At 42.8% G+C, this 15,375-nt stretch overlaps 1 protein-coding gene across 1 annotated transcript in view; it reads left to right on the forward strand.

The window, feature by feature from the left end:
- The window catches only part of LOC134203937 (ATP-binding cassette subfamily G member 4-like), a 93,152-nt gene that overhangs the window by 63,203 nt on the left and 14,574 nt on the right, over nucleotides 1-15,375 (forward strand). Inside the window, exons 7-10 of the mRNA XM_062678773.1 lie at nucleotides 4,677-4,866; nucleotides 4,929-5,313; nucleotides 5,367-5,864; nucleotides 5,932-6,188. Coding sequence (XP_062534757.1) covers nucleotides 4,677-4,866; nucleotides 4,929-5,313; nucleotides 5,367-5,864; nucleotides 5,932-6,188 — 1,330 coding nt within the window. The remainder of the gene's footprint in view (nucleotides 1-4,676; nucleotides 4,867-4,928; nucleotides 5,314-5,366; nucleotides 5,865-5,931; nucleotides 6,189-15,375) is intronic.

Below are 15,375 nucleotides of genomic sequence, written 5' to 3' on the forward strand. Positions count from 1 at the left end.
TAAGACTTCTTCCAAAGCGCAAATATCCACAACTAAGAAAAAAGGGACAGAATTCGAAATTATCACAAGTTTTTAGGATAAGTTGAAGTAATTCGGTGTTAGAAAGGACTTAGCGAACAAAGCACTGAAGCGAAATAATGAAATTGTATTAGGACTTGTTGTACACCTAAACATAGCACGAAAATACAATTTCATCTAAATGATAATTTCATTTAATCAAAAGAAACATTCATAAATTACGCAACGTTTAGCTGGAAGGGGTTGCGAGATGTGTGACGAACCATATAATTTTTAGAGGATTCATACAAATAGTATAAGATAGGGGGAGGGGTGATGAAATAGCCAAATTTTACGGGTGGACTTTCTTTAAGGAAAATGCCTTTGTATACGCCACGCGAAACCTGATATATATTTTTACCACTGTAGTTTTTTGTATATATAAAAAAACAATGGTTTTTCGTATGAAAGTGCACATTTTTAGGACCCCCTCCCCCTTTAAGAGTTACGTAATCTTTAAACATTCCCTAATATATGCTCATTAAACATCAATTAAATGTTATTAACTCTTATTTGTGTTAATATATACTCAAAGCACATGATTGGATAAATGCGTACTCTTACCCCACCCGATGCGCACTTTTACCCCACCGGTGGGGTAAGAGTGCGTTTTTCACTTGTCTTGCAATAAGGGTTCTACTAAAACGAATCTCAATAATTTCAATATTTTTTCCACTGGGTAACATAAAGGAGGAGTATATAAATCATCGACACTGATTTGATATGCAGAAGCTTGCTTCATAAGGGCCACATGATCGATTGAAAACTAAGTGCGTACTCTTGCCCCACTCTACTCTACATAAAATTATCTTCTCTGGATTTCCAGAATACTGGATTTTGATAGATAATAAAATGTGCGAACAACTGGTGACAATAAGCTGGTGTAATATTCAAGAATTTGTTCTTGGGAAGAAATCCATTTTTTTACAATGTTAAGAAAACTCATATGTGAATATGTACGTTATGTGGAAGATATTAATTTGGAAAATGTATTGGAGGTAACCACTTTTCCTTCGATGGGACTCGAACCCATGACCCTACAGTTTTTTTTTTCTTTTTTGGGAATTTTGCAGGGAGGTTAATTAGAAACCATTCTGAGAGTTCATCCATGAATCCCTTTGAAATATCTTCCTCAACAAATTCCTCCATAAATTGTAACGTAAGTTCTTCCATGAGTCCTCAAGAAGTTATTATGCGAGTTCATCTTATAATTTATTATGAATTCCTCCAGAAACTACGCCGAGTATTTCGTATTTCAAAACTTCTCTGATTCTCTATTCCGTAATTATTTAAGCGTTTTTCGAGAGATGGGTCCTTCCAGCAATCCCTTAGTTCAAGAAAAGTTTCAAGAGTTTCTCCGGTAGTGTCCGTAGATTCTTAGTTTTTTTTTAATTTTTAGGTTTTTACTCTTCCATAGAAACTTCTATATGATTTCCAATAATAGTTCTTCTAGGAGAATTCTTCGAAGAATTTTTATGCTTGTTCTAACAGAAATTTCCCCAGGAACTTCTCCAGTAAAAGTTTATGAGAGAATTTCTGGAGGAAATCCTTGGAACAAATTTCTGGAGAAATTCTATGATGAAACTCCTTGCAATTCAATAATAGGGTAACTGTCCCGATCTCCATCTCACTGAACATATATTCATCTCATCACGAAATACAGAAACACAGCACCAATTGTGTCGCTTCTTTTTGTCAACAGGGCTTAATGATAAAAAAAATCACAAAAAAAAAAACAAATCAAATTGCTTTCCTTTGCTTTGTTTTTGATGGGATGAATATAGAAGCCAAGAGATGAATTCCGGGAGCAGTGTCCAAAGATTCTTAAAAAAAATCCTAGGTTTTCAGAATTAATGCTTGAATAAAATCATAAGCAAACTTTAGTGATTTTGAAATGTTCATTGTAATATTATATATTGTCATATTGTATCAACTATATACGGTGCATGTTGCATGAGGTCAACTATTCATGAAAATCGTTACCCTACTTTCTTCTCCTGATAGCAACATTGGCTTGGGTAATTGTTTCTTCTTAACAAATGACCATGATCTATCTTCGTTTTTGCCCATATCCACTTTCTAAATCGAAATTTTCTCTGCTGCTTACTGCATTTTATCAATTAATAGGTAATGAATAAGCGTTTGAGTGATTTTATTTTTTCAAGCTGTGAATTCAAATTGGATACAGTGCGCCATACTTACGCACTGCGATTGCCTTTGTGGAGTTAATATTTCTCATAGCAGTACCAAACTGACTTACCGAGACATAGCCAGCCCCAAAGCATTTATACAACGAAAGATGTCCAACAAAAATAGTTCACCACCAGAGCATAAACTGGTTCCTGCTGTGATATTCCCGTCACTGTCCACATCCACCCGCTCGCCTATGACTCAGAAGTTTCAACCTGGAGTCGGTTGATGCCGTTGATGCAGGGCACCTCTTTGTTTATGTTTACATCAGGTGGTGAGGTTGTTGGTGCTGCTGAGAGGTCTGTTTAGCTCTGCTCGATGTATTCGTGAGTTACCGACAAACTGTACATAGGTACGGCTGCACCCGACCCGACTTGGACCGGGCACTCAAATGTACCGAAACAGCTGATTGCGCTGCGGCTGCCTAATTACGATCGTCGTTTCCCCAACCGCAACTTCGCCTTGCCCATGCTGCAGCAGCAGCACAACACAACTGCGCGCGACCGCACGTTGTGTAAACCTATGGAAAGCGACGACGGCAGCCAAACTTGGAGAGAGCGCGTCGTGTCGGTGCAGATGTACTTACCGGATTGTTTGTGGTTGCGATCGTCGACTTTGCACCCATTATTTCTCGGGTACTTATTCAAAAGGACGTATGTGATTTTGTAAACAAAGATTCAAACGTCGATTTGTCCGATCTGATGGCACTCCCACGCAAACCAACACAACCAACAGGTAGCCGAAGGCTTCCCCTACCTGTCTGTGATGATTGTTTGCGTGGGAGTACTATCAGATTGGACAAATCGACGTTTGAATCTTTGTTTACAAAATCACATACGTCCTTTTGAATAAGTGCCCGAGATTTGTAGGTTGAGGTTGTTGGGTGAGAAGAAGGTGGTCGATGTGAAAATATCTTCCTGTTTTCAGCAAGTTATTAATCACATCTCCTGAGACCCCCTCACCGTTGTTGTTTGGAGTTGATTGCAGCTGCGTTTGTTTCTCCTCGAACAAATCAATTCGCAGAAGCTGTCTAAAAGGTTTCCGATGTCCGTAGAGTTGCTGCTCGGAGGCAAATAATGCATTATTCTTTGTTACTTCGCTGCTGGACGACTCCACGTGAACGCTTCTGGTGTTGATAACCCTGACTCACGATTCGTTTTGCTCTGAAAGCATATACGATTTCTCGCTCGGTGACGTGTTTTCAGTACTTCAAGCGGTTTGATACGCGGAACCGTTGAACAATGGTCAAACTCTGCTTCGTATAGGACAAGGAAATTTAATGAGCAATTATTTGCCCCGACAGGGTGGCAGCAAAGGCCGCGGTGGAAGTGCTTAATAAATGTTATTTTATTGTCAGCTCCAGGTCAGTTTGTTCTCGGCTTTCTCAGTCCAGTCCAGTTCCAGCTGATCAGTTCTTTGTTGCCTGTGCTGGCAGCCGACGACGGTCGGTAATCGGCTAAGGAAAGTTCATTGAATGCAAATGCAAACGATACTTTTAATTATAACTCGAATGAGCTGGAATGTTTGTGTTGCATGACATTGGAACGCGTTGAGCAGCTACGACGTGTTTACGTCATCTACGAATGATAAAAATGTTTCACTTTTGTTCTGCAGAAGAAGCATGGAAAACGAAGTTCATGAAGTTACGAGCGGTTTGGATCATCGAATCAACCACAAACAATGCTGCGCATGAAGTATGTTATTGTGCACCCAAAAAACAAATTTTACAATTATTTTAAGAAATCTTGGCATATAAAAATCTGTAGGGTTTTGATACGGGAAATTTAACCTATTCATACAGATACCGAAGAAAATAATACAAAAATGTAAGATTTCAATAGAAAGGTAAAATTTTCCGAAATTGTAAATGCAAAATTTTTATACAGTTTCTGTAAGGTTTTTATGCAAAACTGTATTAAAATCTGCCATCCGCTGGTTGGGTGTACTTTAAGCACAACATCTTCAATTAAGTTACACATACTTTAATCAGTAGATTTACTTATTTCATGCACTCCTTTTAGAGATTTTTTTATAATGTATTTATTTCCCACATTCTGGTTTTCAACAAGTTTGAATATGAAAGGGGCTAAAAATCATTTTAACTATGACGATACCATTTTCATATTTAGGAAATAATTTAGACTACCTTCAATTATGTCAATTATGATCCATGATGCACAAACTCAAATATCGCAGTTCAAATAGTACTTCACACCCAGCGTCGCGCTTGATGAAGAAAATAAATTTCGTTATCAGATTGACTCTCTAGAAAATTCGCAACAAATGTATTTACCCAAGCTATCGGAGCTTTTATCAAATCACTGAGCCGTATAGTTTATCTAATTACAGCGGATGTACCCCTCTCAGACATAATTGTTTATTTTATCTGTACGATCGTCTAATAGCCGCAATTTCATCCATCATTTCAGCGAAAGTGAATTCACCGGCGAGATCTCGATAAACAAACAGCAGCGTGATTTGAAGCGTTTCCGGCGCCAGTCCGCCTACATCATGCAGGCCCACGACCTTCAGCCGCACCTCACCGTACTGGAGGCGATGCACTTTTCGGCCAATCTCAAAATCGGCACCGAGCTTAGTCCGGCCAGTAAGAAAATTCGGGTAAAAACGCCTTTATGTCAAGTTGATGGTTGAAGACTGATTGATTTGTTTCTGTCTTTTAGATGAACGAAATACTCTGTGCCATAGGCCTTCAAGACAATAAGAAAACGCGCACATCCAAACTGTCCGGTGGACAGAAGAAACGACTGGCGATTGCGTTGGAAATTGTGAACAATCCACCGGTGATGTTCTTCGACGAACCCACCAGTGGGCTGGACAACTCCACGTCGAAGAAATGCGTCGAACTGTTGAAGCAGTTGGCGCGCGAAGGTCGAACTATCATTTGCACGATACATCAACCGTCCGCTCTGCTGCTGAACATGTTCGATCATCTTTTCACCGTTGCCGAGGGCCAGTGCATTTTCAGCGGAACGGCCAACAACATTGTGCCGTTTTTGAAAGAGCTGGAAATAATCTGCCCGGAGCACTACAGTCCGTCTGATTTCTGTAAGTCCTATAGCTACACAAATATGAACGTAATTCAAAAACTCATTTTTCAGTACTGGAAATCGCCACTCACGACTACGGACGCCAGAACGACAAACTAGTTGCCAAAACGGAAAACGGTAAAACCACGACCTACCGGCGACACGAACTCTTCACCCCCTTCCTGATGCCGATTCTGGAGTCCCCGGTTTCCATTGAGCTTCCGGCGTCGCCGGTGAAGGATCCGTCCAACTCCCCATTCACCAAACCAAAGAAACTAGCCAAGAAATTGTCGCTGAACCCGGAGAAGTGGTGCGGCCGAGACGAGGTTTACACCACCAGCTTCTGCCGACAGTTTTCGCTGCTGCTGCTGAGGACATTTTTGATTTTGAGCCGAGATCAGTCGCTGATGACGATGCGGTTCATCATCCACTGCTCGATTGCGGTGCTGATCGGGATGCTGTACTTCGGCATAGGGAACCAAGCTGCCCACATCTTCAATAGCTTCAACTATGTGTTCTTTTCGATCATGTTTCTGATGTTCACCGCGTTCAGTTCGATGACGATGGCATGTGAGTCGTCCGTGAAATTCACAGGTCACAATCTGTTCAAGATAATCAAAATTTTGATTCATTTCAGTTCCTCTGGAGCTGCCGATCATCACCCGGGAGCACTTCAACCGGTGGTACTCGCTGCGGGCGTATTACATTGCGATGACGGTGGCGGACATTCCGATCCAGTTTCTTTGCACGGTAACCTACATCTCTATCACGTACTATATGACGGGACAACCACTGGAAGCGTACAGGATGGGACTGTTTACGTTGATTTGCCTGATGGTGGCCTGGGTGGCACAAGGTTTGGGGCTATTGGTGGCGTCGCTGTTTGATGTAAAGGTACGTAAAGTTTTAAGTAACTGTTAACAGTCAATAACACAATGCAAACTAAGATTAAAAATCATCTTCAAACAAGTTGGGAAACCACATATGTGAAATAGACTAACAACTTTTGGACTTTGGATTATTCCTTTTCAAAGAGGATTGAAACACTTTATATTCAGTTTTACTTTCAGTAGACTTAGATTTTCATTTCAATTATAAAATTACGATGAAATGATCCAGTGACCCAAACCATCATGCTAATTTTTATTATAAAAGGTATGCTATAATTCTATTGATATTTTACGTGCTGGTTACAATGGAACACTTTCTCTCTCTAATTCCAGACTTCGGAAATCTATATAAATAAAAGTTAAAGTTTTCTTTTTCACGATTTATCAAGATTATTTTCAATGGAAAATGCACATCAATGCCCTATTTCACCTGTGCTGTTAGTGACGATTTTGAGTGGGGTTGTTGCTGAACGTAGTTTTAAGCGTGCATACGAATATTACATCTAAACACTGACAATCACTCCTCGTTGCAGATGATTCATTTGTGTCGGGAGAAGAATCAAGATTGTTAACAGCAACTGGGATTTTAGGAATTCGGTCAACTTCAAGAGTGGCTGGGGCAGGGGCATAGAAATACAGTGCTGATGCAGTTTATAAAAAAGCTGTTGAGCATTGAAAAAAATCTCGCATGTAGGTATCGACGTAGTGGAATTGAATGGAGAGTACTAAACTCGTCTAAGACTGTTGAATACATTCCACTAAAAAGAGCTAAAAATATATTTTCTGAAAATGATTTATTCATTTTTGGCAATGATTAATGATTAACGATTAAATTATTTTTTGACAATGATTAACGATTATGATTAATGAGTAAAACGCTTGGAGCATGATTATCGATTACCGATCGTGATTAAATGTTGACACAATATGTGTATGATTAATGATTAACGATCGAATTAACGATTAACGATGAATAACCAAATAGAATGATTTGCATAGTTATCAGTAATCAAGTAAAAGTGATGAACTTTGTTAACACCTTAAAAATCACTCTAATAAAGCTTAAAAAAAAGTAATCAAGTAAACTTTCTACCAAATTGGGTTAAACCGCAGTCTTCTGATTTTCGTGGTGTGAACTATGGATGGTTCTCCCAACAGGTGATGCAACTCGTGGTTCATTCGCCTCCTCCACGTACCGTCCACCATCCGCACCCCACCATAGATGGTACGCAACACTTTCCTTTCGAAAACTCCCAGTGCGCGTTGGTCCTCCACGAGCATCGTTCAGGTCTCGTGTCCGTAGAGGACAACCGGTCTAATGAGCGTCTTGTAGATTGTCAGTTTAGTACGGCGGCGAACTCTATTTGATCGGTCTTGCGGAGGCCAAAGAACGTACGATTTCCTGCCATGATGAGTCTCCGAATTTCTCTGCTGGTGTCGTTATCGAAGGTCCCCAGTGAACCTAAGTACACGAATGTTTCAATCACCTCGATTTCGTCACCACCTATACAAACTCGTGGTGAATGGCTTACATTGTCCTTTCTTGAGACTCTTCCTATCATGTACTTCGTCTTCGACGTGTTGATGACTAGTCCAATCCGTTTAGCTTCGCTTTTCAGTTTAATGTGGGCTTCTTCCATCCTCTCAAAGTTACATGCCATAATATCTATGTCGTCGGCGAAGCCAAATAACTGGGCGGACTTTGTGAGAATCGTACCACTCGTGTCGATCCCTGCTCTTCGCATTACCCCTTCCAAAGCGATGTTGAATAGCAGACACGAAAGACCATCACCTTGCCGTAGCCCTCTGCCGCTTTCGAAGGGACTCGAGAATGCCCCTGAACTACGCACATCACCCGATCCATCGTCGCCTTGATCAACCGTATAAGTTTATCAGGAAATCCGTTTTCGTGCATGAACTGCCATAGCTGGTCCCGATCGATTGTAACATATGCGGCTTTGAAGTCGATAAATAGATTATGTGTGGGCACGTTGTATTCGCGGCATTTCTGCAATGGTAGAGCGTTCACCCATGAATCCCGTCTGGTACTGCCCCACAAGCCACACCCGCAATGGTTCTTAGGAACCATTCTAGTTCCGACTCAGATTCTAATCCTAATCTTAATGCGAAATACATTTTTAGGCAAATAAAATCAAATGCGTCGTATATGTCATCAATCACACGACCTGTGGTACCGGATTGCCAAAATTGATGAATTTCGGAAAATTCCTCCTGATTTATAGACTTGTGTCGTTGGAGCATTGAATGAACAAAACGAAAAGTAAACAATACATACTTTTACGTAAAATTCATGAAGAATTGTAGAGTAGTGTGGAGAATCTTGTGAACAGTGTTCAAAAGTGATAAACTGCTATTTAACAAACAAACACAATTTATGCGCTCAAATTTCATGAAACGAACAAACCAAAACAGCTAGGCCAAAAAATGTCACATTATTTTCCAACCCTTTTTCTTCTTCTGCAGCAAATTGTTTATTTGATGCTGTGTGAGTGTCTCGTGCCGACTGCTTCACAACATTTCAGCTTTTTTGTTTTGACTGGTGTGCAGCGCAAACAACACAGAATCGAATTTAATCACTTGTGGCTCAAAGTCTTGATACTAAATGAGGCGAGAAAATAAAACCGAAAACCGATTGTTGGTGATTATTGCAACATTTGAATTCAAATTGAAATCCGTATGTATAATTATAATTTAGAACCCTATACAGCCAACATAAATATCAATCCCTTGTAACTCAGTTTATAACACTTTTTGAGCCCGAACAACACTCAAGAGAATTCAATTTAGAAAACGTAATTTCTCATTAATTGAATCGGTACCTAGCCGATCGTTGTTTTGCCTAGCAGATAGATATATAGGAGAACTGAGTTGAGCTAGCCAGTTAGATTTCGATATCGATCGAATAAACCTCGACACAAGAAAGTGTATAGAACTAAATTCGGTGTATCTTTCAATCGCAAACAACGAATAAGTATCGTGGAAGTTCTTCGAAAACATCCCCGTTGTGCTCTTCGTTACCCCCGTCGTTGTTGGTATCGTGACGCGCGATGCTCTGGTGCTGTTGGTGTGATTGCTGCTGTTGCTGTTGGCCGTGATCGTCGATCTTTCGCCAGGTTTGGCTACATTTTTGGTGCCAAAACCCGGAACTGCCAGGTCCCTTTCATCGCTTTCGACCGGACTGAGGTTAGCGTGGGTCTATCTCGAACAATAGTGGGTCCTATTTGGAGGATTTTCGCCGCTATTCAACTACCCTACAAGATCATCAGCCGGATTAGCCAAGCACGGATTAGTCGCCAATTCGGACATTCGCGATCAAGGACGCAGGTCAAGTCAAGTGAGCCCAGGTAACGCTAGCGGGAAACAAAGGTGAGTGGACACCATTTTTCGTACTCGACAATACACATCGATCTCGCGCGTTTTATTGTAATTGCCGCCCATTGTAAGGCAAATAGGAGTGATGGTGATTAGACACACAAAGAAATCCAAAAAATTGCTGCTGAAGAGAAACAATATCATCGGTTCCGCAAAATTAATTAAGGAATTTGATGAGAACTATGTATTTGATCGCGATTTTCCTCAACTTAAGTTCAGGCTTGAAAAATTAGATAGTCTGTGGGAGAAATTCAATGAAGTGCAATCCGAAATAGAGTTTGAGGAAGATCTCACGGAAGATTTAGCTGACGAACGCATTCATTTTGAAACCCAGTATTTTGAACTAAAGGGTTCTTTATCAAGCAAACTTGCGATTGCCGATGAAAGAGCCGATCGACCTCCTCACTCCCCTGGTGCTCCACCTGCACATGCTCCTTCTGTTCGCCTCCCTGAACTGAAAATCCCAGATTTCAGTGGAGATTATGATGAGTGGATGAATTTTCATGATCTGTTTTCCACTCTCATCCATACAAATGGACAACTTTCGGCAGTACAGAAATTTCAGTACTTGAAAACTGTATTGAAAGGCGATACTTTGGGACTTGTGCAATCACTTGCAGCCTCAGCAGTGAATTATGCTATCGCGTGGGACTTGCTGAAGAAGCGTTTTGACAACAAGAATCTGCTGATTAAACAACATTTTCGGCATTAATGTCCACTCCATTGGTCCGCAAGGAATCATCGGCGGCTTTATGCAATCTCGCTGATGAACTCAATAAACACGTTAGCGTGTTGAATAAGTTGGAGGATCCCACGGAGCACTGGAATTCTTTTTTGGTTGAGTTGCTCAGTAGCAAGCTCGATCCGTCGACCCAAAAGGAGTAGGAAAACCAATTAGCAGATGATGTGCGGCCGGTGTATGCCGATCTAGTTGCCTTTATTCAGAAACGGTCGCGCGTTCTGCAATCTATTACGCTCTCCCAACCTCCAACCCCTGTTGCCAGAACCGAACCAAAGCATGAGTCCAAACCGTATCGTTCAAAGACCTCCTCGTACCACTCTGCCAACAATGATAACATACCGAAATGCGTTCTCTGCAAGCGGTCACACATGCTCTCGCTGTGTGACGATTTTAAGAAGCTAACACCACAAAAGCGCTTCGAGTTGGCAAAAAGGCAAGGTTTGTGTTTGAACTGCCTAAAATCATCACACTTGATGAAGAACTGTTCTGCGGGTTCGTGTCGGACATGCAACAAACGCCATCATACTCTGTTGCATTTGAATCCAAATACTAGTACAGAAATCCATGATAAGTCCGTAGCGGCACAGGTGGGTCAATGTCAACAATCCTCACGATCGGCATCGGTAGTCGAATCGCCGTCGTCGGTGTCGTGCATTGCCGATCAATGTCACGTGGTCCCTCGGGTTATGGGATCGGCCCCGTCGCCGTCGGATGGGCTTGTCAATCGTTCGTTATCGTCCGTTTCGTCGTCGGTTCCGCCAGTTGTACCATCATGCTCGCCCAAAAGCTCCTCGCAAGTAATGAATTGCCAAACAGTAACTCCAAATCAATCTTTCGTTTCGAAAGCATGCATGTCATCGGTGTTCATGCTTACTGTCCACGTCAAAGTAAAACACGTTTATGGCAGTTATATTCTCGCTCGCGCCTTGCTGGATTGTGCTTCTGAAGCAAATTTTGTAACAGAATCTCTCGCTCAACGACTCTGTTTCAGAAACGCACGTCAGCAAAAATCGAAGCGTACAGTATTAGCCAATCAGTCACACCAGCGACACACAAAACCAATATCACTGTGTCGTCCCGCTCTGACTCGCACACAACCACTATCGAATTCCCGATATTGTCTACCTTCACCAGGATTCCGCCCACCACAACGGTGGATATCTCGAATGGGTCATTCCGCGCCACGTTCCGCTTGCTGATCCTAAATTAAATGTCGCTCATGACGTCGACCTCATCATTGGTGTCAAAAACTTCTTCTCAATTTTGGAGAACGACCAAATCTCACTAGGCGCAGGTTTACCAGTGTTACGCAAAACAGTTTTCGGATATGTCGTTGCTGGTGAAGCTGAGCAGAAAACTGCTCCCACCGTTGTGTGTAACATAACTTCGATCGACAACTTGGAGTCGATGGTTCACAAGTTTTGGGAGGTGGAGAGTTTCGAGAAGGGCAAGGCGCTATCGTTAGAGGAGCTGTACTGCGAGAATCATTTTCGAAAGACACATTCCAGAGCCTCTGATGGTCGGTACGTGGTTCGTTTGCCGATTCGTGGGGAAATGCTTGACACGTTGGGAGAGTCGTTCAAAATCGCTGAACGCAGATTCTCAGCGATCGAGAGGAAGCAATCGTCAGACCCACAACTACACGCAGAGTATTCCAAGTTTATGGATGAGTATTTATCGTTGAGCACATGGAAGAAAACACGACCGAAATTCCTCCAACAACACCACACTTCTATCTTCCTCATCATGTGATTCAGTGACCGGACAGCACAACCACCAAAACACGTGTGGTGTTTGATGCCCTCGTGTAGGGGCAGCAACAATATTTCGTTGAATGATCTCTGCTACATCGGTCCCACTGTTCAACCACCGCTCGTCTCTACTCTCATCAATTTTCGCTTTCCTCGGTATGCAGTGAGTGCAGATGCTGAAAAAATGTATCGGTAAGTGTGGGTTCACCTTGATGATTGCTTGCTGCAACTGATCCTGTTTCGGAAGAATCCATCTGATGAATTGAAAACCTATCGCTTAAAAACGGTGACGTACGGTACCGCACCGGCACCGTACCTTGCCACACGTGTCCTCAACCAACTAGCGGAAGATGAAGCTGAAAGGTATCCGCTGGCAGCTCCAACAGTCAAGAAATGTTTATTCGTGGACGATTATTTATCGGGACATGATAATGAACAACGTCTAGTGGATACAAACCTCCAGCTAATTGAGCTTCTTAAGTCAGGCAGCTTCAACATGCGAAAATGGTGCAGTAATAGTTCCGCGGTACTTTCCCACATTCCGGAATCACTTCGGGACTCCCGGAGCGAGCTTGAAATAAGCCAACCAAGTTCGGTGAAAACGCTCGGTCTTCTATGGCATCCAAAAGCAGATGAGTTCAGCTTCAACGTACCCGTCTTCTCTTCGTCGGAGCCAATCACAAAACGTTTAGTTCTTTCGGAGATGTCTCGCCTATTGGATCCGATGGGCCTTGTCGGAGCAGCTATCGTTTCTTCAAGCGTTGTGGTCGGAAAAGTTCAATTGGAATGATGCGTTGCCGGAGAATTACTTAAATTGGTGAACACACTTTCGACTCGAAATAAACGCTCTCTCTTCGCTTCGAATTCCCCGGCGAATTCTCGCCGATAATTATAGAATTCTCGAATTCCATGTTTTTTTCTTCGGACGCATCTGACATCGCGTTTGTACGCGAAAACCATCAGCTCGAATGGAGAACAATGCTGCAATCTAGTTGTGTCAAAGTCTAGAGTCAGTCCGCTTCGTAAGCTGTCGATTCCACGCCTCGAGTTATGAGCTGCAGTGCTTAATGCGCAACTGGCAAAATTTATATGAGATTCGACAAAACTGTCTTTCCTGGTCAGAATCGTGCTCCATTGGATTGCCTCATCCTCATCGTCCTGGAAAGTTTTCGTGTCAAATCGGGTGGCAGAAATACATCGTTTGACAGGTGGGAATATGTGGCTTCATGTTCCTACTGAATTGAATCCTGCAGAAAAAATTTCGAGGGGAATTGCTCCTTCTCTCTTAAAAGGTGACACTCTCTGTTGGCATGACCCACCCTATATGCGGCAAGATGCTCAAATTTGGCCGGAAAATTGCATCAAATGTCAAAACTACATTTAGAAGCTCGTACAGCTGAATCTCGCCAAGTCGTATCGGTTGTAGTCACCACCAATCATGCTACAATCGAGCTTATCGAACAACACTCATCGCTCTCCCATTTACAACGCAAGGTTGCCTGGTTACTGCGATTCTACAAAAATTGTTGTTCCAAGCCACCTCAAATTCGGCAACTGGGTCCCATTTCAGCGACCGAGCTGGACCAATCTTTAAAACTCCTGATTAAGCAAACGCAATGGGTCTATTTTCGCAAGAAATCGAGTTTCTTAAGAAGCACAAGGGTGCTTGCAGCAAAGTTTTTCATTCAAGTCTCAATTGAAATCACTACACCCGTTCGTGGACGCAGATGGGTTGCTTCGAATCACCGGTCGACTACAACAGCTCAATGTTCCGTTCGACACAAAACATCCACTCGTGTTGCCCTCAAAGGCACACCTCACAATCCTTATCGTGAGAAGCACTCATTTGCGAATGCTGCATGCAGGTCCACAACTTCTTCTGTCGACACTGCGGCAGCGCTACTGGCCAATACGAGGTCGTGACCTCGCAAAGAAAGTTGTTCGAGAGTGTATCACATGCTTCCGATGCAGACCCCGAAGCATTGGCCAAATTATGGGACCACTACCAGCTGTTCGTATCACGCCGTCGCGCGCGTTTGCCCGCAGTGGCGTCGATTATTGCGGGCCATTTTCCGTTTCGTTTCCGAATCGTCGCGGTCCGTCGGTAAAGATACACGTCGCTATTTTCGTATGTATGTCGTCGAAAGCGGTACACATCGACATGGTGTACAATCTGACGTCCAACGCATTCATCAACGTGCTAAAACGTCTCGTCGGACGTCGTGGTCGTGTATCCGATATCTACTGCGACAATGCGCGTACGTTTGTCGGAGCAAACCGTATGCTCGAGGAAAATCGAAACCAGTTCGACGCAATGCACAAATCGCTTGGCTACAAAACTTCTGCGCAGAAACGGGAATCACCTTCCATTTCAATCCTGCTCGTTCGCCTCACTTTGGGGGCCTTTGGGAGGCTTCCGTAAAGACCATCAAGTATCACCTGTATCGTGTGATGAAGAACACGGTAATCAACACTGATGACTTCCACACCTTGATCATCCAGATCGAGGGAATAATGAATTCTGTCCACTCTGTCCGATGTCGTCGGACCCAGCAGATGTTGTTGCCCTTACTCCAGGCCATTTGCTCGTGGGAGATCCACTTTGTTCCCTCCCCGAGCCCGATTTGTCTAATACCCCAATTAATCGCCTTGATTCGTTCCAGAAAATGCAAAGAGATCTCCAGCATTTCTGGAAAGCATGGTCACGAGATTACGTGCCCAACTCCAGGACCGTAAAAAGTGGCCAACAATCCATCCGAATGTCGAAGTAGGAACGCTCGTGCTGCTTAAGGATGATAATGCCCCGCCAATGAGATGGAACCTCGGTCGGGTGCAACAGGTGTTCCCCGGTATGGACGGACGTGTCCGGGTAGTACAGGTTCGAACTGCCTATGGCCAATATCGACGGGCAATCACCGAAGTCTGTCCGCTCCCCATCGATACATCACAAGAAGCCGCTACCCGTGTAGCATAGATACGCCTGGTATTTGTTGAAATTGGCCTTTCAACGGGGCCCGGCATGTTGGTGATTATTGCAACATTTGAATTCAAATTTAAATCCGTATGTATAATAATAATTTAGAACCCTATACAGCCAACATAAATATCAATCCTTTGTAACTAAATTTATAACATTTTTTGAGCCCGAACAACACTCAAGAGAATTTAGCTTTAGAAAACGCAATTTCTCATTAATTGAATCGGTACCTAGCCGATCGTTGTTTTGCCTAGCAGATAGATATGTAGGGAGAACTGAGTTGAGCTAGTCAGTTAGATTTCGATATCGATCGAATAAACCTCGACAC

The sequence above is a fragment of the Armigeres subalbatus genome, unplaced genomic scaffold, assembly GCF_024139115.2.
Source record: "Armigeres subalbatus isolate Guangzhou_Male unplaced genomic scaffold, GZ_Asu_2 Contig297, whole genome shotgun sequence".
NCBI classification, from domain to species: domain Eukaryota; kingdom Metazoa; phylum Arthropoda; class Insecta; order Diptera; family Culicidae; genus Armigeres; species Armigeres subalbatus.